The sequence below is a fragment of the Trachemys scripta genome, chromosome 1 (assembly GCF_013100865.1).
Source record: "Trachemys scripta elegans isolate TJP31775 chromosome 1, CAS_Tse_1.0, whole genome shotgun sequence".
Taxonomy (NCBI): Eukaryota; Metazoa; Chordata; order Testudines; family Emydidae; genus Trachemys; species Trachemys scripta.
The window spans coordinates 151,394,188-151,419,473 of record NC_048298.1 but is presented as its reverse complement, the minus strand read 5'-3'; the positions used below and the strand labels follow the sequence as shown (position 1 = coordinate 151,419,473).

General features: G+C 45.5%; 1 protein-coding gene and 1 pseudogene across 5 annotated transcripts in view; both read right to left on the bottom strand.

Moving 5' to 3' along the window:
* The window catches only part of ST3GAL6 (ST3 beta-galactoside alpha-2,3-sialyltransferase 6), an 85,488-nt gene that overhangs the window by 11,577 nt on the left and 48,625 nt on the right, over positions 1–25,286 (bottom strand). For all 5 annotated transcript variants that reach the window (XM_034789858.1, XM_034789848.1, XM_034789866.1 and 2 more), the window contains 4 exons: positions 16,160–16,263; positions 12,706–12,769; positions 5,787–5,882; positions 2,067–2,253 (listed from right to left, as the gene is read on the bottom strand). In XM_034789858.1, the coding sequence (XP_034645749.1) occupies positions 2,067–2,253; positions 5,787–5,882; positions 12,706–12,769; positions 16,160–16,263 (451 nt within the window). The remainder of the gene's footprint in view (positions 1–2,066; positions 2,254–5,786; positions 5,883–12,705; positions 12,770–16,159; positions 16,264–25,286) is intronic.
* On the bottom strand, positions 22,228–22,337 carry LOC117871436 (annotated as a pseudogene).

The window sequence follows — 25,286 nt, the reverse complement described above, 5'->3', positions numbered from 1 at the left end:
TTTGCTTGCTCGTTTGCATGGACAGGGGATTTATTTTAGGGTGCCCAGATCACCCAGTCAAATATCGGGATGCGGGGGGGCGTGGCGGAAGGGGGTGGGGCAAAAAACAACAACAAAAAAACACCCTTCCTCCACAAGCGCTGGAGGGAGGCCCGGGAGACGCAGGGGAAGCGCAGGGCCAGGGTGAGTGAGAGTCCGGCCTGGCCCCGAGGAGGCAGGACTCAGTCGGGTGGTAGGGAGAGTAGGGGGCGTCCCGCGGGGCCAGGTGGTGGCTGTTCTCCCCCCCGGGCAGCGGGACTCGAGAGCAGCCGCTGCTGCAGCTCCCACTCCCGAACCCCCCGAGCCCAGGCCTGCTGCAGGGACCTAGCAGCGCGCACGCTGCGCCCAGCCCCTGGCCAGTTGCGTCTGGGCTGCTGCCCAGCTAGTGCTATCCCGCGGCGGCCCCAGAGTGGGGGCAGCAGGCCACAGTCCCCCGTACCGCTCGAGTCCCGCAGGGGAACGAACGGGCCTGGGCTGCCGATGTCTCCGCCCCGGGGCCGCCGCGGGATTGCACCAGCTGGGCAGCAGCCCAGACGCGACTGGTCAGGGGCTGGGCGCAGCGTGCACGCTGCTGGGTCCTCGCAGCAGGCCCGGGCTCGGGGGGTTCGGGCCCGGGCGCCAAAGCCGCAGCCACCGAGCTTGGCCATCGGCCGCTTCCTCCCCCTGCGGCTGTGGGAGCTGCAGCAACGGCTGCTCCCAAGTTCCGCTGCCCAGGGGGGGGAGAACAGCCGCCGTCTGGCCCCGCGGGCCGCCCACCTCCTCTCCCTACCGCCTGACTGAGTCCTGCCTGAACTGGGGCCAGGCTGGACTCTCACTCACCCCGGCCCTGCGCTTCCCCTGAGTCTCCGGGACCTCCCTCCAGCACTTGTGGAGGGAGGAGGAATGGTGAGCCTGGGGAAGAGGCGGGGATTCGGAGAGGGAGCCAATGGGGGGAGGAGGGGGCGGAGTCGGGCTGGGTGGGGGGGGTGCGCGCTAGCACTTCCAGGCTCCAGAGCATTTCCTTGTTTGTCCAGTGTCCCGACCGCACATCAGTCGGGACGTGGGACAAACAAGGAAATATCGGGACAGTCCCGATAAAATCGGGACGTCTGGTCACCCTAATTCATTTTGACTTTAGTTCCTTCTGCTGCTTACAGGGCTGCTCACTCTACCTTACAGGGTTTTCCCTATAGCCTATGCAGATTTATTCAAAATGATGCAAGTTACACCACATTTATGCAAATTCAGAATCTAGTGATGTTTGCTTTGAGAATGTTGGCAGGTACTGTGCTTATCGCTCATGTTGAAAATGGAGTAACTGATTCTGATCTCACTTGAACTGGTATATACAGCAGGAGTAATTCCACTGAAGTTTAATAAATGTTAAGGCTAGAAGAGGCCATTACGGTCATCTACTCTACCTTCCCCGGTAACCCAGTGATTCCAGAGTAAGGGAGAGCAGAAACAAGTCTAATGTCCTTCACTTGAAACTCAATTTTTAAAGTACCACATGTCCTATAAAAAATTCTCCTTCTCCATCTGCCATGTAAATCAATTGTTCTCCCCTTCCATGATCCGGTGTGGATCAAAAGAATTCCCATTTGGAGGGGAAACAGAGAGCAAATGGGAATGAATACTTAAAAAAAAATAGAAATTGGGGCTGAGAGGATGGGCAGTATCCTAAAACTATATGACAGGTAGAATGGTTTCAAAACAGAGGGTAATATCCTCAGCTGGTGTGAACTGCTGTAGTTCCATTCATTTCAATTATACTGATTGACACCAGCTCAGGCTTTGACCCAGAATATTTTCCAAAGTTTTTCTTGTCTTTAGCTAAATTGTAGGAACATAGCATGAACTGTTCTGATATAAGCAAGCTCATGTAAATGTACAGTTCCATATTATAAACAAGATGTTGTTTAGTTTTATTTCAGCACTTTATTTCTAAGATTAGTACAAAGAGGTTGATGCATACACTCAGCCAAGGTAAACAAAGCCAAGACAATTTGAACCAAAACTATCTATCTAATTATAATAAATAAACTTACTATTTTATGACCATTCAATATGTTCCAGAGCCACTTTAAGTCATGTGGTTTGAAGACAAGAAGAACTACAGTAGTGTCAGGATCATAGTGAATCGGATCTGAAAAAACAGACTCTGGATAAAAAAGTCGGAAAGTTGTCCTCTTCCCAACATCCTCTTCGTACCCTCTGACAGGACCATTATTCATTCTGTAGGCAAGGGAAAAAATAATATATACAAAAAGGATCACCATAAATCCATTTTGATGGGTTCTGCAGGGCAAATAGCACAAGGATTTAGCAGCATGACTTTTATTAATAATGTTAATTGGAAGATGTGCAGTTATATGGTAGATCCTGCATTGACAATTTAGTCCAGGGTCTTCAAACTGGTAAGAAAATTTAGTCAAGAAGGTTCAAAATAAATGACAATATTCCCAACCATGCAGTCCTACTCCAGCAAAATTCCCTCTGACTTGGCCCATAAATTGGAACACTGTCTTAAAACTTCAGATTATCTAGTTCAGTTTAACTCAGTAGCAATTTTCTCCTAAATCATGATGGGGGAAGCCAGGCCCTTTGTTTTCTTGTTTCATTTGTTTAGTAATTGATAGCCAAGATGGGAGAGTAACAAATGTGATAGAGCTGGTCACTACAAAGCTAAACTCTCCTAGAGCAGAAACAGGACAGTCACCATGGCAATTCCCCAGGGTAAATCTATGTATACTTACGGATGGGGAAGTTGCTGGCTGGTGGTAATTGCTGGAGAGTCAGCTGAAGGTGGATTTGTGCTGGAGACACAGCTCAGAAAGAGGGGAAATTGGAGACAGTGTATTCTATACTTGGGTAGATGCTCAAATGAGGTGAAAACACTCCAAGGAAGACCTGGCGCGGATAGCTACTGATTAATTGCTGGAGGTTCCAGGTTCCAGAGAAGACAATACAACTCTCTAAGTGTTGGAGAAATGAAGGGAATTAATTCTCTTCTGTATCTCGACAGGATTCGGGTTCAGATTGTGTCCATCATTTACCTAGTTTTAATTTAACCTATGTGGTGCATATATATAGTTTCTATTTTTTTAATTGATATTTGTACATGCTGAGTGACTGCTGCTCTGAAAGATACTGAATTAAAGAAAATGGGAGAGCCAAGATATTGGGGACTCTGTTCTGCCCTGAAGAGAAACAAGCTGACTAGTGGTGGTAGTGGTGGTATAAATCACCTTCGCAGATCATTTACTTTGTGGCTGTCCTGTACTCTTTGGAACAATCTGCCAATCCCCACATGCTAAGAACTCTCCCAGTCCTCCTTAAAATCCACTGCTTTCACAAAATCTCAAGAAGATGATCTCCCCCACCATCATCTCTGTCACTTTGTCTAAAACATTACACTGTGTATCACATTTGTCTGAGGCTGCAGACTCCTCAGGGGAGGAGCCTGGAAATGAATAATACTTAAAAGAAGAAAAAAAACTATGGAAAATGCTATTTGTTACAGATGGTTCCAGTATTTGTGGGACAGGTCCATGGTAATGAGTGAGTTCATTTTGACTCCAGAAGGAGAGGGGGCCTGAAAAAAAAATTATGAACTGTAATATTAATGATTACTGTATATACATGTTGATTTTAAAGAGTCTTCATGAACTTAAAAAGACACCATAGATCAGCTAGATACCCTTGTCACAGAACTTTAAAAAAATAGGATTTATTTAAGAGGAAAGTTTGATTCATTGTGGTGCTACTTAATTTATACCACCAACTCTCTCCCTTTGGTTCTTCCCAATCCTCTTCCCTCACTGCTCCTTTCGGCTCTTTCTGCACTAAGCTTTGCACCTTCTATTATCTTGTTCGCAATATCTACAACATTACCACTTCATGTCCATCAAGTCCTCTGCCTCTTTCTCCAAAACCCTCCTTCAAAGCTACTTCTTCCAAGAATTCTGCTCTTTCCTTCCCCTCAATAATTTTCCTTTCCCTGAATTTTCAAGAGTCTTGTCTCATCTCTCTCAGGGCCTGGCCTTGCAAACATTTGCTACCCAGCATAATGCATACAACTATGACTGGTCCCATTTACTCTAAAGAAATTGACTACTGGCTGTAGAAAGCACTGTTTGCAAACTAATGCCATTAGATTGTAAGCTCTTATGGGCGAATGAGCATGTCTTCTATTTGTAAAGCACTGTTTTAATTTACACCACAATATACATTTTAAACAGTATATCAATACAATACTAAGAAGTTTGGTGGTAGTACCACTACACTTAAAGTCATGCTAGGGTGCCATATGATTAAAATTTTTCTAGTGCCTGACATTTTCTTGGGATCCCTTTTTAAAATCACTATATCGCTCTTAGCTATGAAACTAAGAATTCAATTCTTTGCTAGGAGAAGACTGAAATAAAGTTTGTTTAAAAGTTACAACATATTTTGTATAAAGAGTTATATAAGGTTTAAAAGTTACAGCTTGAACATTGTTTGCAGTGTTGTTGCAGCTGTGTTGGTCCCAGGCTATGAGATGTAACAAATTATACAATGTTACTAATCAAAGCCAATATTGTTACTAATGACCTAAAGTACAATGCAGACACAGGAGTAGTGCTGACACGTTAATGAAGACATAAGCTATGAGGACGATTCAGGAGTTATCTCCACATGATAGAGGCTTTAGGAAGATTCAGTGTATCCAATATAGGGCTTACTACCCCACTACAGGACTTGAGGAAGGGGCAGAGCATCTTTGTGCACTGACTCACCACCCTAGTGAGGAGGGCTTTACACTCGGTTCAAAGGGACCGGTGACAAAACCCCACAGGTAAAAAAGGGCAACCTTACCAGAAGGTAAATGTTGGGAGGGGCAGAGACGTGGAAAACTGCAATACCATCATAGAAGCAACAACAGGGAAATCTGCTCAAAATCTTAGATATCGATACAGTAATACAAGGAGTATGGGGAATAAACAGGAAGAATTGGAAGTATTAGTACATAAACTAAATTATGACTACTCTTGGATGGTTTAGACAATAAATCTTGCATTTTGGGAGGGGATTAGACTGGATGACCCTTGCGGTCTCTTCTAACCTTATGGTTCTATGATGTAGATACTGGAGTGGAGAATATACATATAAAATCTGTGGAAGATACCAAGCTGGGAGAGGTTGCAAGCACTTAGGAGATTGGGGAATAACTGGGTAGGTGGCAGCACTACTGAAAATGATCTGGGGGATACAGTAGATCACAAATTGAATGTGAGACTATGTCTACACTTACCACGTATGTCAATATAACTTATGTTGCTCGGGGGTGTGAATAAGCCACACACACGAGTGACATAAGTTACACCGACCTAAGCGCTGCTGTGGACAGCTTTTTGAATAAAGTTGGGGTACATATTACTTTTCTATATGCGGTGGAGATGTAAGTGAATGCCCTTTGAAGAGAGCTGTCAACAGCAAAATGAAGGTGGCAAGGAATGTTAGATACTTTTCCTTTTATCTGTTATTTCCCTGTTTTCCAAGATATGGGTGGGTGAGATGGGTCTTGGTGCAACCTTAACCATCACTCAGTGTTATCTGTTAATTATATAGAATATAATATCACACAATTTATTGTTTTACAAATTGCTTTAAGTAGTCAGGAATATCCAGGATAGAACGGAATTTTATTATTAAACAGGTTAACCTATAACAGCTGAACTCCAAAGCTGCTCAAAAAACTTTGTTATATAAGAAGAGATACAACTTACCTTATTACCACATCGTAGGAGTCAATTTTCTCCCCTAGTGTCTTGTTTCGAAGAACTCCTCCATTACCAACAACAACACACCTTCTACAGATCACACTGTTGAACAAACAGAGCTTTAATATGCATGCTCATCAAACACATCAAATTTATTATGTTTTCCTTTAAGTTGTACCTGTCTTATGAACCTTTGGCTTCAGGGGTAGCACAGAAAGCAAGAACAACAGAATATGGCTTAGGGTGGGATTTTTAGTTTAGTTACCATTGTTTGGATTTGATTTAATTTGATTTGTGTGTGGTAAAGTGGGTATCCATCAGCACCCAAGCAGCATTTGAAGCCAAACACTGATATTAACACATTCCCAACCCAGACTGAGTTATTTCTGAAACTGTCACAGCCATGAAACAATGACTTTTTTAATCGAACACCTAGCATTTACAGATCACATTTAATCAATAAATAGCAAAGCACTCTACAAAGGGCACTCCTTGGAGTTGGTTTTATATGACTATGCGATAAGTTAAGGTACTACTCAACATGACTAAGGTTCTGTAATTTCGCCTATCGAGTAGTACTTCAATATACAAAGCAGTCTTATTTCTTTCAATGGGACTACCGATTTAGTAAAGTAGTCCTTGACATAAGCAAGGGTGGTGGAATCAGACCCAAAGACAATACTGAAAAATAAAGCTTACAGAAGCAGTGGCAGATTAGCCACTGGACTGACGGGGCCTGTGCCCAGGGGCCCCAGCCACCTGACGGCCCTGGAAAAAATCCGCCACTTGGCAGTGGAATCCCAGAGCCCCGGCCGCCGGAGCGGGGCAGGGGAAGTCCCCATCCACTGACCCTGCTCTGCAGCAGCAGCCATGGGACGGGGGAAGCCCCCCACCCAGCACCCACCATACCTGCGCTGCAGCAGAAGCCCCGGGGCAGCAGGGGAAGCCCCAGTGCCTGACCCTGCTCCCCACAGAAACGCTGGCGGGGGGGAGCCCCAGCACCCATACCTCGGCTGAGGCCCTGGGACTGGGGGAGCGCTCACTCTCTGCTGAGGCCCCAGACCATGGCACGGGGACAGAGCTTCTCCAATCTTGGGGTCACGGGGGAGGGGCGCAGAAAGGAGCAAAAGGATTTGTGGGGCTGCAGTGGGGGGGCAGAATGAGGAGGACCCTGGGTGGAACAGGGGCACCCCAGGGAAGAGGCAGAAAGGGGTGGGGCTATGGGCGGGGCTGCAGGCGGAAAGGGCGGAATGGGGGCGAGGCTGCAGGCAGAAGGGGTGGGGCGGGGTCCCCCAAAACCTTAATCTGCCTCTGTACAGAAGAGGTGAGATAAGCCAATGCTATGTCCCTCAGGCCTAGTCAAAGTTTTATAATTAAGGCTAAGATTTAGTCATGAGTATTTTTACTAAAAGTCATGGACAGGTCATGGACAATAAACAAAAATTCATGGCCTGTGACCTGTCCATGATTTTTACTATAAATACCCCTGACTAAATCTTAGCTGCTCCTGGGGCACCAATGTTCTCGGGGACCCAGGGGCTGACAGCTTGCCCCTGCTCCAGCAGCAGGGGCTGAACGCCTCTGGCTGCCCACTGCTCCAAGGCCCCTGGGGACTGCTCTCCAACAGCCTCCGGGATGGCCCCTGGGACCGCTGCTGCTCCGGCACTAGCCAGTGCAACCGGCCCTGGAGCTGCCATAGCAGTTGCATAAGTCATGGAGGTTCCAGAAAGTCATGGAATCCATGACTTCTGTGACCTCCATGACCGACTCACAGCCTTAGTTATAATGATCTCACTTGTACGGTAGCTTTTCAATAGCAGTTCTGTAGCCATATCTGCACTGGGAAATGCCTTTCCTTTACAAGGGGTTCTTGCTCAGCCTGTAACACATCTCAATGGGTAGGTGTCTAACAAAATTGAATTTTGCAAAAAGCAGTCCCAACGCTTGAAATGAAGTGCAAAGGGCTGGCACACGATCCCAACACATCTTAGGTGGCTCCAGAGCAGTTTCCACAGGGGTGCAGGCTCCAGCAACACTTACCTCAAGCAGCTCCCAGAAGCAGCAACATGTCCCCCCTCCGGCTCCTATGCAGAGGCACGACCAGGTGGCTCTGCGCGCTGCCCTGTCCGCAGGCACCACCCCTGCAGCTCCAATTGGTGTGATTCCTGGCCAATGGGAGCTGCAGAGGCAGCGTGCGGAGCCCCCTGGCTGCTCTTACGTGTAGGAGCCAGAGGGGGGACATGCTGCTGCTTCCAAGAGCCATGCAGAGTGGGGCAAGCCCCTGATCCCGCTCCCCAGCTGGAGTGGGGCAAGCCACGGACCCTGCTGCCCGGCGAGAGCTTGAGGGCTGGATTAAAACGTCTGGAGGGCCGGATGCTGGCCCCGGGGTGTAGTTTGCCCATCTGTCTTACCCTATACTATACAGATTTCTTGGGGGAGACCAGTGTTTCTCAAACAGGAGGTCCTGGCCCAAAAGGTGCTGATTGGGGGTGGAGGGTCACAGTATTGCCACCCTTACTTCTGCGCTACCTTTTCAGCTGGGTGGCCAGTGAGTGGTGGCTGTTGGCCAGGTGCCCAGCTCTAAAGGCAGTGCAGAAGTAAAGGTGGCAATACCATACCATGCCTCCCTTACTTCTGTGCTGTTGACTTCAGAGCTGGGCAGCCAGACAGTGGCGGCTGCTGACTGAAGGCCCAACTCAGCAGGCAGCGGCACAGAAGTAAGGGTGGCAATACCATACCATGCCATCCTTACTTCTGCTCTGCTGCTGGCGGCAGCTCTGTCTTCACAGCTGGGCTCCCGGCCAGCAGTTGTCATTCTCCAGTTGCCCAGCTCTGAATGCAGTGTGCTGCTGTAAGGGTACAGAAGTAAGGGTAGCAGTACCGCAACACCCCCCCCACACACACACACACCTCTTTTTTGGGTCAGGACCCCTAAAATTACAACACAGATTTCAAATTTAAATATCTAAAATCATGAAATTTACGATTTTTAAAAAGCTATGAACGTGAAATTGAAAATGAATTTGGTAGGGCCCCAATGATGAACATCTGAATGTTAATATAATTAACTGATTCCTTGATGAATATTTTAGCTGAAACATCCAGCTAATGGCCTAATTCAGTGTGGTTTGGTATCACAGAAGTTAGAGACGGAGAAAGCCTGTTTAGTCATTTTTATCCATCTCTTCAGGCTGTAATAGAAAGAGAGAGCCTGAGACATGAGGCCTGGTATAAGGCCTAAGGCCTGAACTAAAATAATCAGGCCCTGCTGATATAAAGTAAAGTCAGCAAACGTCAGGCTGTGAGCAGTTGTCAGGCCCTGTTACAAAACAAGCCTACTAGAAAGTTCACAGAACCTGGCAAGAACAAGGCTGGTATTGCAAAAACACAAACAGCCCTAAGAAAGGCTAGGCACAGGACACTCATGTAAACACATTCCAGAAGGTTAGTATCAGAAAACCCCAATAACAAGTATGGTATAAGCACACTCCCCAAAGATAATATAGGTCACGCTGACCCCTCCTAAAGATAAGGTCAGGGTGACAGATACAGATGTTTTGACCAAACCAACTTGTACAAGGTAAAGGGACGTAACTAACCACATCAGAAGGGCAATATGTAACTTGTTTGTATCAGTGTATAAAAGAAGGGTCACAGGGGATGTGCCTTTGTCCAGCCAAGAGGGGGAACAGAAAGTCCTGCCATTCACTGAGCTGGTCCATTGTAACGGGCATACAAGTCTTAGTATCCCTTTCCAGTCTATGGGGTGCTATTACTGTGCTCCGTCAACAATAAACCTGGCCGAGCACCTTCACTGCTGTGGTCTTCTTGGGCAGTTCTATCCGAGTCTGCTGTGTGAGCTATCTGGCCAGATCCAACAGTGAGAACACAAACACGAACACACACACAGCCAACAACTGATGACACAGGCCACTGCAGGATTGCTCCCTACAGTAGATTTTCCAGCTGTTTGTCCAATCTAGTTTTAAGATGTCCTGAGCAATGAAGAAAATGAGTGTATCCTAGAGTTTAATGGACCCCCCTCACTGCTGGAAAAATTGGAATAGAAAAATGTCCTCTCTTAATTCTGCTCCATTGCTCCTAGTTATATCACAGGGTTCAAAGTGAGCCAGCTGGGTTGTAGGAGAGTAGCAGCCAAGGGAAAGGGAAGTGAAGGGAAGCAGAAAGGCAGCCTCTAAGGGATGGAAAGAAAAGAGAGACAGAAGGCTAGTGGGGGAAGGAGGAAGGTGAAAGGGGAGAAACCAAGAAGGAAGGGGCACAGCAGGGGAGAAATGTGTACATTTCCACCAATTGTTTTTCCACTTCGAACTCTGAGCAGCACTAACAATGCAAATCAGTTACATCATAATAATCTGTCCTTCGATCAGTCAGTTTTTCAACTGCCAACAGCAACCACATGCCTCTTTAAGTGCTCAATATAGATAACACCACACCGCTATCCCAGGCACTATAAATAGTAGTTAATGTCTGTTATTTGCATGATTAGAGCTATCTGTTCTATTGCTCTTCTCCGCTTTTCAGATTCCAAAGTCAGCACAGCTGAGAATCTGGCCCTATAGATTTTTGCCAATGTGATGGACTAATCACCACTTATGAACAGATCTTTAGCTCACAGGTGTGGATTTCTCCACTGTTTCTCTCCCGCACTCCCTTCACCCCCAGTTTTTTTAATTCTCTCCGGTTGTTTGGTGTGAAGGTATAAAAACTACGGACATCACTCTCTCGTCCATTAAGGCTGCTTTGTGCTGCTCTGACGATACAAAGTGTCCTTAAAGCTAGGTTAACCAGCCAATAAATAATTCATCCTCTATAGGGGAATCCCCAAGTGGTATAGAGCTACCACAGTAACTTCCACGTCACCCCCTTCCCAATCTTTGGTTTAGGGGCCATGGCCAGGGCATTCCTTCACCTCAGCAATGCCTGGCTAATGAAATGGCCCCTCAGGCCAGAAGTTGCTTTTCTTTGCACTGCGGACTCTGTAGGTAGCTGGACAGCCCCAGGGTTGTGGGAAGGAAGACTAGTTTTGCAGCTCTGCCTATACTAAGGGGCTTGAATAGGCTAAATCTATCTGCAGGTCTAGCATATGCAAATTGTTTCTACATTATTTTTATCCTCATTATCTAGCGTGTGCAGTAGCATCTGATCACTGTCTACTTTTGAGAGATGATGGAAATGGTTTAAGCGAATGGATTAAAATTGTACAATATAGTTGTTGCTTTATAGCAGATATGTTCTGCTCTTGGTCCGATTCTGTTTCATAGGAGCCTTGGGTATGTAGCAGAGACTACTGGAGACATCCGTAACAGGACTAGAATTTGATCACAGAAACTTTTGATTAAAGGACAACTTCTTCCAGTGCAGACATGGAAACAGATTGGCTGCTAAGACCATGCTCTAGGTATCAAACATGCCATTTTTAATAGCTTGTTATTCCTAGGACACTTTAGCAAGCACACTTAACAGTTAATTGGCAGTAAGTGTGTTGTGAGTTAACCATAACTGCTGTAAATTGAACCTCAAGTACACCTCTACCTTGATATAACGCTGTCCTCGGGAGCCAAAAAATCTTACCGCGTTATAGGCGAAACCGCGTTATATCGAACTTGCTTTGATCTGCTGGAGTGCGCAGCCCTCCCCTCCCCCCCCACCCCAAGCACTGCTTTACCGGGTTATATCAGAATTCGTGTTATATCAGGTCGCGTTATATCGGGATAGAGGTGTACTGTCTATCTACTTTTATTTAAAAAGGTGGTGGTGGGAGAAGGCAATAAATAATTGTGTCTAACACAGTGGGAGGTCTACATAAAGACCAGAAATCTAAAGGACCACTGCTCTGTTATATTAATATCTGGGTTACTTGTGTGTCCAGCAAAGTCTCCTTTCTCCACACACACCCCCACCCACCCACCATGCTGGGGAGCTTCTTAATTTGAAGTTATAAAAGCTTAATTTTAGTTTAAATATTTAATTTATTGCAAAGTGCCTCTTCTTGCATTTTCCAATGTTAAAAGAATAATTTTAAAATGAAAGCAAAGCCTTTCAAGTTTAAAATTACTATGGGAGAGTTCCTTCCTAAAAATGGTATTCAAAATAGATGGAAGACACAGTCCACTATTTCACTGCAAAAAAATAATCTCAACCTCCCTAAACAGGAGGTTGTGAAGAAGTTTATATGATTTTCTTTGAGGCTATTTGGCAAGGGATGGGTGGAAAAGAAATGTTCTGCTTACTCACTGTTGCATAATACATTTATATTAGCTACTTTTATTGTTAATGGAAGCCAGGATTTGAATAAGAGTTATGATGAGAGAACATGTAAGTATCACAAATATAAGTATCCCATACAGGGAACTGGCATGTTTGAAAGTACATGCAATGCAGCCTTTCAAAGCTATGGCTCAGACCTGCAAACCCTTACTCAAATCAGTAATTCCATTGATTTCAATAGGACTACTCATTTAAATTTTTAAATTAATGGAGATATCCTATCTCCTGGAACTGGAAGGGACCTTGAAAGATCATCAAGTCCAGCCCCCCGCCTTCACTAGCAGGACCAAGTACTGATTTTGCCCCAGATCCCTAAGTGGCCCCCTCAAGGATTGAACTCACAACCCTGGGTTTAGCAGGCCAATGCTCAAACCACTGAGCTAAAGCATTCAACCCTCTTCAAAACAAAATCAAGATTCTAATTTACCCACAATTATTGAATGTTGACCCTACCTGAATTTAAAACTGGGCTTAATTATACATTGGGATCACTCTCTATATATTTTTAAAATACAGTGGGTCAGATTCTGATCTCAAACTACTGTAAATCCAGAATAACTCCACTGATCTCACTTTCTGACTGACAGTTACATTTTAAAACACAAGAACAGTAACAAAAACAAAAAAACAACCTCACCCATTATCTTCATTGAATAGTTTGCAGTTATGCAGTCTTGAAAGGGCTAGGCGAAAATAACTCTCTAGAAAGCAGAAAATGAAAAAAGTGTTTCAAATGAAAGTGGTCAGTGTTTCACAGTGCAGAAATAAAGATACCACCTTGACTACAGCATTTTTAACCAGAATAGCTTTTGTCCATTCATTGTCTGCCCAGAAAATAGAATCAGAACATTACCATAATTTAAGACTATATGTTAGTTCACAATACAGTTTTATTACAACTTCTCCAGGATAAACAGCTGCCCTACCTCTCCCACACATGCCTGGGTCTGAGAACAGAATGGGATTCATGTTCAGAGACTACAGATCTGAGACTGCTCGACACAGATGAATACAGTAAATATGGTGGACCAGAATCCTGGACAAGAATCACAAGTGGCATCTTAAAAGGTTCACTGTTAGCCATTTTATCTATCTAAGGTAATTAAATGGCTCTCCATCATCATTAGCATTTGAGTGCCTCATAGTCTTTAATATATCTATCCTCCCAACATGACTGTGAAGTAGAGAAATGATATTACCCTTACTCTGCAGGTGGGGAACTGAGGTTCAGAGAGACTAAGGACCAGAATTTTAAAGGTACGTAGAGATTGCTCCAGTCAGCATTGCAAGGCACTTATCACCCATTTTCAAGTGATTTTGGCCCCTAAGAGCCTAAATCCCATTGTCTTCCACCCAGATTTTTAAACAGTGTTTAGGTGCCTATCTATAGCTTTTGGTGCCTAAACACTTTTAAAAATCTGGCTATAAATACATAAGTCACATTTTAAAATAGGACTTAGCTGTCTAAGTCACTTGGCCTTGTCATGCTGCATGGGTAATGCCTAAATCCCTTTAAAAGTCTGACTTAAGTGACTCGCCCAAGGCCACAAGGTAAGTGGCAAAGCTGGGATGAAAATTTAGTAGTTCTTGACTCTCATCTCTCTACACCATAAGAATTCAAGAACATAAGAACAGCCATACTGGGTCAGCCCAGTGGTCCATCCAGCCCAATATCCTGTCTTCCAACAATGGCCAATGCCAGGTGTTTCAGAGGGAATGAGCAGAACAGGGCAATCATCAAGTGATCCATTCCCTGTTGTCCAGTCCCAGCATCTGGCAGAGGCTTAGGGACACCCAGAGCATGGGGTTGCATCCCTGACCATCTTTGTTAATAGCCACTGATGGACCTACCCATCATGAACATTTTTAATTCTTTTTTGAATCCAGTTCTAATTTTTGCCTTCATAACATCTCCTGGCAATGAGTTCCACCGGTTGACTATGTGTTTGTGAAGAAATGCTTCCTTTTGTTTGTTTTAAACCTGCTGCCTATTAAAATCCTTAGTTCTTGTGTTATGCGTAAATAACAGGTCTTATTTACTTTCTCTACACCATTCATGGCTTTATAGACCTCTATCATATCCCCATTCAGTCACCTCTTTTCCAAGCTGAAAAGTCCCAATCTGTTTAATCTCCCCTCATATGCAAGCTGTTCTACACCCTTGATCATTTTTGTTGCCCTTCTCTGTACCTTTTCTATTTCTAATATATCTCTTTTGAGATGGGGTGACCAAAACTGCATGCTGTATTCAAGGTGTAGGCATGCAATGCATTTACATAGTGGCATTATGATATTTATGGTCTTATTATCAAACCCTTTCCTAATGTCAAATATCAGAGGGATAGCCGTGTTAGTTTGTAAGCACAAAAACAACGAGGAGTCCGGTGGCACCTTAAAGACTAACAAATTTATTTGGGCATAAGCTTTCATGGGCAAAAAACCCACTTCTTCAGATGCATCTGAAGATCCCACACCAAATGTTCTTAAGCAACTAAGGGTATGTCTACACTACCTGCCGGATCGGCAGGCAGTGATCGATCCAGCGGGGATCAATTTATCGTGTCTAGTCTAGACGTGATAAATCAATCCCCGTTCGCTCTCCTCTCAACTCCTGTACTCCAGCTCGGTGAGAGGCGCAGGCAGAGTTGACGGGGGAGCGGCAGCAGTCGACTCACTGCGGTGAAGACACCACGGTAAGTCGATCTAAGTATGTCGACTTCAGCTACATGAATAACGTAGCTGAAGTTGCGTAACTTAGATCGATCCCCCCAGTGTAGACCAGGCCTAAGCAGTCATGGGATAAGAGGGAAGGTCCTCTCATGGATCAGTAATGGATTAAAAGATAGGAAACAAAGGGTAGGAATAAATGGTCCATTTTCAGAATGGAGAGAGGTAAATAGCAGTGTCCCTGCTGTATGAAATGGGTTTTTTACCCATGAAAGCTTATGCCCAAATAAATTTGTTAGCCTTTAAGGTGCCACCGGACTCCCCTTTCCTAATGGTTCCTGACATTGTTAGCTTTTTTGACTGCTGCTGCACATTGAGTGGATGTTTCCAGAGAACTATCCGCAATGACTCCAAGATTTCTTTCTTGAGTGGTGACAGCTAATTTGACCCCATCATTTTGTATGTATAGTTAGGATTATGTTTTCCAATGTGCATTACTTTGCATTTATCAACATTGAATTTCATCTGTCATCTTGTTGCCCAGTCACCCAGTTTTGTGAGATCCCATTGTAACTCTTCGCAGTCTGCCTGAAACTTAACTATCCTGAGTAATTCTGTATCCTCTGCAAACTTTGCCACCTCGCTGTTTATCCCTTTTCCCAGGTCATTTACAACTACGTTGAACAGCACTGGTCTCAGTACATACCCCTGGGGGACACTGCTAGTTACCTCTCTCCATTCTGAAAACTGACCATTTATTCCTCCCTTTGTTTCCTATCTTTTAACCCATTACTGATCTATGAGAGGATCTTCCCTCTTATCCCATGACTGCTTTGTTTGCTTAAGAGCCTTTGGTGCGAGAGCTTGTCAAAAACTTTCCGAAAGTGCAACTACACTATATCCACTGGTTCACCCTTGTCTACATACTGCTTCTCTAACAATAGTAGTGTGTATATATATTATATAGTACTGTACCTGAATAAAAATAAAATAATTGATACTAAGGATGTCTACAGTGCACACCAAGCCTGGAATCCGACTCCGGTTTGAGCCCAAACCCCCCTTCCCTCCACACACAAATCAGTCTGATTTGGGTCAGCAAGCACTCAGGACCCAGGTCCTAGGATCCTGCTAGGGGGTGTGTCAGAACCAGACTTGGGTCCAAGCCCTGTCACTTTGCAGTGTGGATATAGTCAAGCTCCAGACCCAAGTCTGGAGGTCTGCATAATGTAGTACAGCTGTGAGACCCAGGTCATCAACTGTAAACCCAGGTGTACAATGCAGTGTGGACTCTCAAGTACGGGTGTGGAAACACTGGTGTTCACAAGCCTGGGTCCCACAGACCTAGGCTTAGTGTGCTGTGTAGACATACCCATTGATATAGCTTACATTTAATACTGTACTCATCCCTAATAAATACTTACCTGCTCTCTTTATTCCATAAGGTAACTCAAGCTTATCATTTCCATTGGACAGTGCTAGTTTCATGAAGTCATTAACACATAGGAATGGATATATTTTCTGACCACTAAGAGATGGGGGGGAAAACAGAAAGTAATTTTAATAAAACACCATGCCCATTTGAATCAACCAACAATGCCAGCAATCGCTTTAAACACCTTCTAAATCATACTTTAAATAGCATGCTATCTGTTTTTTCAGAGAGACTAATGAATGCATGGAAACAGCACAGCCCATGGAATGGGGAAAACATTTTACAACGTAACAGTATCAGAAGTTCAAACAGAAAGAAAGTCAGAGGGATAGATTCTCTGCTGGTGTAAACTGGCACAGACCCATTGAAATCAACACAGCTGTACCACTTCACACCAGCAGATAATTAACCCCAAGTTTGAGAGAGTCTGCAATATGCTACAACAACCACAATTAATTTTGGTTTGAAAATTAAAAATTCTTATTCACACTGGAGGCAAAAGAGAGGAGATCTAATGAAGGTTTTAAAAAAAGTTACATGAGAGGGATTTCTCAGAGGTTAACCAGATGCCCTGCTCTGAAGAGATCTCCTTGTGTTCTATTTTATATGTTTGGGAGGTGCTCAGATTCCACGTGGCACTGTGTCAGAACCTAAACAGAGGAGACAGGTTATCTGCTCATTCAGAGACTCCTCAATAGCCGTATATCAGGATTATATCGCACAAAGGAAGAAACTGTATGGAATAAGTTGCCACGTCACGTCAAGTCAAGTCAAACATACAAACGATAAATCCAAACCTATAAAGTGCTGAATACCTTCACCTTCCATTGACTTCCATGCACAACTTCCCTTCAATGAGCGTGCATGTGATTTGACTTTAGTAAGAATTGAGGACATGCAGCACCTCACAGAAGGTGCTCTGCAACGTGCAGGATCAGGCATTAGATGAGGAGGTTACTTACCTGTAACTGGAGGTTCTTTGAGATGTGAGTGTGACGTTATTGACAAACTGTGACCGTATAGATCATTGTTACAACCAGGGTCCTATGGTTGCACCAGGTCTTGTACAGAGGAGGGCTGGATGGACCAACCGTGCTCTGGTTCCTTCTCCACTGCAAATCAAACAGATCCACAGTAGAGGGGAAGGAGGGTGGAACTGGAATACAGATAGGGACCACACATCTTAAAGAAAAAATGGTTACTCACCTTCTCGTAACTGTTGTTCTTCAAGATGTGTGGCTCATATCGATTCCAATTAGGTGTGTGTGCACCGTGTGCACAGTTGTCAGAAAGTTTTTCCCTAGCAGCACCCATCGAGTTGGTTGTGGAGCCCCCTGGAGTGGCGCCTCCATGGCGCTCCATATATGACCCTGCTGATCCGGCGCCTCCTCAGTTTCTTCTTGCCGGTTACTCTGACAGAGGGGAAGGCGGGTGGGTTTGGAATAGATATGAGCAACACATCTCAAAGAACAGTTATGAGAAGGTGAGTAACCATTTTTTTCTTCTTCGAGTGATTGCTCATATTGATTCCAATTAGGTGACTCCCAAGCTTTAACATTGTCCTGCAACTGTAATTCATTTGTTGTCAGGAATTCATGCATGTTTGGAAAAACTTCAGTGTTGTTTTCCTCCACTCAGCGAGCCTAGAATTCCAGCTCTTTTTCATCATCGACTTCAAATAGGTGCTCCTATTTGGGATTCCATAACTCTGAGCCCACAGCCCTTGAAGTCCTAGATTTAGATCATTCAGGCAAGAGAATATATATGACAAGTATCCCAGCCGTGAAAGCCAGACTGAATCATGCAGAGAGTGGGAATGGGTGGTCTGTAAAGAATATCTTGACCTCAGAGTGAAGTTCAAAGAAACATGTCATGGCCTCGCCTCATGACAACCAAATGGTAGGATCCATGTGGAGCAATAGATTGATGTGCTCACTTCCCATTTCATAACAGTGGAAAAGATTTTGGAATTCAAGGGATGAACTTTTATAAAGTTTACCATCTTCACAGCATTGTCCAGCAGCCCACATCTGGCATCATGGGGTCCTTATATTCCCCTATTACGACAATTGGCTACTAGCAGCGCAATCAAGAGATGTGGCTCAAGCCTCGATCTCCATGTTACTCAGACTCCTTTTCTCCCTGGGTGTAAGTGTAAATGTTGAAAAATCAACTTCGGTGCCCACACAGTCCCTTCATTTCATAGGGACCTCCATCAACGTGGTCTCAGCACGAGCCTACTTACCAAGTGACAGATTCCACACCCGGCAGGAACTTGTCACCCAAGTAATCAACAGTCCTTCTGTTCTGGTCAGGATTTGCCTGTCCCTCCTTGACCACCGCCTTCACTGTCTTCAGCTGTGGCTCCAGAGAGTCTATTCACCCACATGACATACCATGGACTTTCTGACGACAGTTGCCCCCTGAAGTCCTCTCCTTCCTCCAGTGGTGGACAGACCTGAGGCCAGAGGTGGGCCACTACCACAAAGAAAACTTTGGTGAAGACCCATGGAGCACTAGTGAGTCCAAATGGTAGGACCCGATAATGGAAGTGCTGAGGGCCTACCGTAGATCTCAAGAACCTTGTGTGGGTTGGATGGATGTCTATGTGAAAATAGGCATCCTACATATCAAGAGCCATAAGCCACATGCCTCTTTCTCTTTCTAGTGCCAGCATAATGGCTGCTAAGGTGAACATATGAAATTTGGGTTTGCGGATGAAGCGATTGAGACTGTGGCGGTCCAGGATTAGTCTCCACCCGTCGTCCTTCTTGGGTACCAGAAAATAAGTGGAATAGAACCCCATGCTTGGATAGTTCAGAGGAATGTGTTTCACCACCCCCCTTTGCAGTCAAGAGTCTACCTCTAGAGTGAGTATGCTGTCATGGGTGTGGTCCCTGAGGAGGGATTGGGACAGGGGATGTGGATGAGGTAGCTTTGTGAGCTCGATTGTATAGTCATGACGAACAACATCCAGGACCCACCTATTGTTATTGCACTCCAAGCTGGTAAAAAGAGTGCTAGACCACCCCGAAGGGGGTGGGTCAGGTGCACGGTAGGAGGGAAGGTGGTTGGTGGTGCTCTAGGTGCATTCAGAAGTATCACTTCTGAGAGAACTGAGCATGTGATGCTGAAGGCTGTGAAGGCGGTCCCAGAGGACAGGGTCGCTGGGTCTTCTGTCGCTTGTGAGGTGGTTCATAGGGTCATTGGTGGAAAAACTGGGGAGTCCTGAACCATTGTGCAGGTCACAGATGGTAGAATTTTCTCTTGGGTGCAGGGGTATAGATACCCAGAGATCATAACGTAGCTCCAGAATCCTTGAGGGAGTGAAGGAAACTGTCAGTCTTCTGGTTAAACAGGGGAGACTCGCTGAAAGGGAGGTCCTCCTATGGTATTTTGTACCTCCCTGGGGAAACCAGATGAATGCAGCCACAATTCTCTCTGCACAACCATTTCCATAGCCATTGTGCACGAAGAGGTATCCACTGCATTTACAGCAGATTGAAGTGCTGTTCTTGTATAAGTCTGCCCTCGTCCAGAATAGCCTGGTAACAGGCTTGATCTTTGCCAATAAAGTTCTCCAATTTACTGAGAAAATTATATTTGGCCAATAAGGCCTGCTAGTTCGATATCCAAAATAGGAGGCTAGCCAACGAGAAAACATTGCAACCCAAAAGGTCCAGCCACTTGCCATCTTTGTCTCCTGGGGTGGAGCGTGGGTGCTGTCACCTGGCCCACTCCATTGTCGCTTGGATCACGAGGGAATTGAATGGGAGGTGGGACAATAGAAACTCAGACCTTGTGGCTGGTATGTAGTACCTTTTTTCTGCCCCCTTGGGGTTAGGTGTGTAAGTGGCCCGGGTATGCCAAACAGTCCGAGCCAGCTGAAGAATGGCATCATTGATTGATAGAGCAACCCTGGTCGGTACCAAGGCATGAAGGATGTCCAGAAGCTAATGCTGCTTGTCCTGTACTTCTTCCAGTGGAATATGAAGGTCCTCAGCCACCCTGCGTAGGAAGTCCTGGAACTGGCAGGTGGGGGAAAAACATAGCAGCATCTGGAGAGGATGATGGGAATCCTTCCTGTTCAATACTATCAGAACTGGACTGAGTGGCTCATCCTCCAAAACTGGTTCCAAACACCTACTTGAGGGTGCCCCAAGCGGGGATAGGCATGAACCCTCTCTTGCTGAATAGGAAGGCTCCAAAGGTGGACATTGAGGTCAATATGGCCAACAGGATGGCTCCAGAGGATGCTGCAGAGGGCCCCATGGAGTGGGATACCAGTGGCTCCTCTGTTGGGGGGAAGTAGGGTACCGCCACGAAGCTGGTGGTCCCTTAGGGCACTTGTAGTGGTGGTAGGAGATGAGCGGCCCTTACACTTCATCCAAATCCTCCAATGATGAAAACTCGGATCCCAGTTCCAATGTTGGTGGACCATATAAACTATAGGCAAATGGGTGGAAGCATAAGTCGACTGAGGTAAGCCCTGGGTTGGAGATCGTACCTCAATAGGCACAGACAGCAGAGTAAGGCGTGGTGATCTTGGTTCCCCAAGGGCAAAGAGTTCATGTTGCTCCGGCGCCATTTCCAGCCTCCGTGTAGCCAGAACTGGAGATGAAGCAGAGGACTGTCTTGATACCGATGGTTCCCTTGAGTTAAGGGGGGCCGACTTGGAAGGCATGCATGGCTCAGTGCTCAGTACCACTGATCTGTGCAATTTCTTGTCTTGCTTGTGAGCCTTGGAATACACCGTTTCTCCATGGCTAGAACTCATGGAAGGTGTATCATCCTTCTTGGGCCTGGAGGAAGACTTACCATGCCGTGCTTATGTGCATGCTTCCTTGCCTCCTGATTAGGCCCCAGCATGGGGTGCGTAGTACTAGTACCACTGGAACCAGACTCAATCTCCATGGTCGGAGGCATACTCCTGGGATTCTCAGGTCGATGCACGTGGGGGGGTTCCCCGGCCTGGATCTGACTGTGGCCTCATGGTAACCTCCAGAAGGTGCTTCTTGAGGCAGAGAACTGGGTATGGCTTGGGAAAGACAGGCAGATACTGCACCTTGATGAAATGTGGGTTTCTCCCTAGCAGTTAAGTAGAGGCAGTATTGGTGCTCGTTGCTGACTGAGAAGGAACACGGAAAGGAGGTGCAGATCTTGAACCCAATCATCTTCAGCATAATCCAATACCTAGGCATGGGGAGTGGGGGTGAGAGGGCATGGCACTGGTAAGCAGATTTCCCAAAGTCTCTTATCTCTTAAAAACAATTACTATACACTAAACTACACTAAAAACAGCAAAAACCAGAATAAAACTAACTATATGCAATTGTAAAACTGTTTTTATTTATTTAATTATTTAAGTTTGTCATAAACTAGAGGACACTAGCAGCTCCGACTTGGACCAGGCAGCAGTAAGAAGAAACTGGAGGCACGGTCAGTCCACCCTGCCCTTTATCACCTTGGAGGAAACCATGAGGCGAAGCAAGGGTGTATGAGTAGACCAACAGACACTATGGGCATGGCTACACTTGCAGATGTAGTGCGCTGTGAGTTAAACCCACCTTCGGAGAGTGCAGTAGGGAAAGTGCTGCAGTCTGTCCACGCTGACAGCTGCTTGCGCACTGGCGTGGCAACATTTGTGGCACTTGCAGCGGCATTGGGAGCAGTGCATTATGGGCAGCTATCCCAGTCCCAAGTGACTGCAACGTGCTTTTCAAATGGGGTGGGGTGGGGTAGAGTATGACAGGGAGGGTGGGGGGGGGGGGGGGGGGGGGGAGAGAGTGGGTTTTTGGGGGGGCCCTCAGTGGAACGCAATAGGGACCATCACTCAAAGAGCAACAAGGCATTAAAATAACAATGGAGAAATGATTGGTGAATATTGTCCTAAGGAGGGAGCCTACTGTAACAGCCGTAAGGACACATAGGCAGAGCAGTGTTCTTTGGGACTAGTTAGTACAGGGCATGCTTTTATGTTTTTCATTTAATAAAAGACTGCAGAATAAATACTTCCATCATAGTTTAATGAGTCAATATTGCTACTTCCTAAAACAAACATCAAGATTTATTAACATTAAAAATATATTTGACAGAATAAACGGTTCTTCTCCATGGAAATCTTTAGTAAAAGGCAAAAGATGTATACAATCTGAAGAGAAACCAGAGAAAACAACAGAACAAAAGAAAACCATGGAAATAAGTTATGTTATCTGAAATAAACAGGCTAGCCTAGATATGACACCAAACCCTACAAGTCAATATTATGATGTTGCTTGAGTAATAAGCTCTACTGTTCGCGGGCAGATGGAGCTTACTCCCTGCAAAGTTGACCTTAATTCTTTACTCTGTGATGTGAACGCACCTGGGTTTCTTTTCCATAAGGTTAAAAATCTTTTCATCCCTCCAATCTAACAAGTGACATAAGTGGAGAATCTGACCTTTGTAAATCAGCTCTATAGTGGAGCTAAGATAATTTACACCAGCCCAAGATCTGGCTCATCATCCTAATTCTACTCCTGGGGGAATTCTGCATGACTGCGCACCTGCAGAAAACACCCTCCCCCAAATTCCTGTGCTTCCCTGCAGAAAACAGTAGGGAAGCAAAGGGAAGCTACAACAGTGAGTGCAGGCAGTGGGTCTGGGGAAGGCGGGGTGGGGGGGGGGGAAGAAGAGGCAGTGGGGAAGGAAGGGGGGTGAAATAGGGCAGGGGATGGAGAAGAAAAGGGGAGGGGGATGGAGAAGAAAAGGGGATGGGGAATCATGCGGGGGAAGCGGGAGCCTGGCTTGCAGCTTCCCCTTGGTAGCAACTGGAGCTCCCCTGTTAAGCAGGCCCATCAAACTCTCCCCCAGACAAGCCCTACCCCCCTATACCTGGACCCCTCAGATGAGCCCCCCACACTCAGACCCCCACCCCACTGAACCCCAACCAGCTGCACCTGGACTCCCACCCCATCAAGCCCACTCATCCAGCACCCAGACCTCCCCACTTAGCCCCCCACACCCAGACCCCCCTGCTCTGAAGCCCAACCACCTTCACCTGGATCCCCTGTATAGTCCCATTGCCCCTGCACCCGGAACCCCACAATGAGTCCTTGTGCATCCAGATCTCCCACTGAGCCACCTGCACCCAGACTGCCCCACACAGAAACCTCTCCCCCCCACACTAAGGCCCTCCACACTTGGATTCTGCTGGGCTGAGCCTACCCACCCACACTCAGTGCACTCAATGCAGAGGGGCAGGGCCCAGGGGTGTTTCTGGGGCAGGCCCAGCCCTTGCACTGTGTCAGGGTCAGGTGCAGCCTCACTGCCAAGTCCCTGTATTGGGGGAGGTAGGGGCTTCAGGGTGATCGCTCACCTCAATGCAGCCAGCGGTCTGTGCTCCTCACCCCCATGCTGGAGCCACATTTATTGACAAATAAAATTTACAGAATTTTGCAGAAGTTTAAAATATTGTGCGCATAATTTTTATTGTTTTGGCGCAGAATTCCCTCAGGGGTAATTTAATTCTTCTTCCCTTTTACCTCTCAAGTTACAATAAAACCAGAATACCTGTACTTTTGCTTCCTTAAATGGCGTAGGAGCTGTTGTGTTATGCCTGAGGATGAGGCTAATCAAACATCCCTTGTGCACAAAGGGGAGATGGAAAGTAAACCATCAGTAACTCACTTCTTTAGTTCATGAAAATGCAGATATTAAAACTCACATATTTCATTAAAGGTGGAATTAATTTTGACTCATTTGATGCATTGATTTCCAGAATAAGTTGGAGCTCCATCTTCAATGTGATGTGAGTTTCAAGAATGAAAGCATACTTCCATTAAAAGACGAGCTAAACAGAAACATACAGCAAAGTCCAGAGGTCCTTATTCAGTCCTAAATTGAGCTGAGATTTATAGTTTAGATTAAATTCATCCAGTACTTTCTATGCATACAGTGTCCGTGAGCAGATAATTTCCCCAAATGTATGTTGTTCAAAATTTACCCAACAAATTTTATCTTATTCTTAACTCTATGGATTGATCAGACCGTTCATCATGTGTACTCAAGTCCATTTTCACAAATTTGAGCTGTGGTAGTTTGAAATAATACCATGTAACTAATCCTGTTTCTTGATTGGATGAGCACAGCTTTTGGCCTTTGAACTAGACACAATTCCACTGAATGGTAGGGATATAAAATTATTCTGCTTAACTGCCAGGGGGTAAATTTGTCATGTACACATGGAAGATATTCAGCACAGCTATAGCTATGTTTTAACCCAGGAAGTTCCTTCAAGAGGAAATGTAGCCAAACTCCAAACCTGCAGACAATGGAATTTTCTGTGCTTGTGTCCTGCAGATAGCTAACTGCTTAGTTTGCAAAATAAGCAAGGAGGAGGGAGCAAGTAGAAGGACAATAAGGCGTCATAAGAGGGGCAGATACACGTAGCTTGCTAATTATGTATGGTAATGATGGCAAATTTTGGCCAATCATAAAGCAGTAGATTATCATAGTCAACTGCATATAATGCTTGGGTGTAAGTGTTTTCTTTGTTCTTGCTGACTTATGAGCTCGAACCCAATTGCAATTGAAATAAACAGATCGCCCCTCCCGGGGCTCCTTGCTTGATTAGCTGTGTCCGTCTCTCCTTATTCCTCAGCTGGAACGGACAGAAATTTCTATGACAGTAGGTATTGCCACAGAACGTTAAGAAAGCACCTCTGACCTTTAGTCCTTTGGACCTTTAGAGCTCAAATCAATACCCACTGAAGTCAGCAGTGATAGTCCCCCTAACTTCAGTGAGCTTTGGATCAGGCCCCGAATGCACAAAAATCTCCCTGGATTACTATCTGAGTAACAATAAATTCTGTCCTCAGTTATAGCCATGCAACCCCACTGCCTTCAGTGAAGGCAGAGTTGGACCCACTGCTCTAGCCTACCGATTGGAGTGTGATAGGGTTACAGTTTAATAACTTGATTTTTAGAGATGCTGAAAGCAACTGTGGAAGCACAGATCACTGAAAAATCAGATGAAGCCCCTGAATGACTGAGTTCTAGAAACAAAGGCTTTATTTACTGTACAAGCATGAAACGCTGTTATATTGTGTCTCCCCATTATGGAAATAAATTCACGA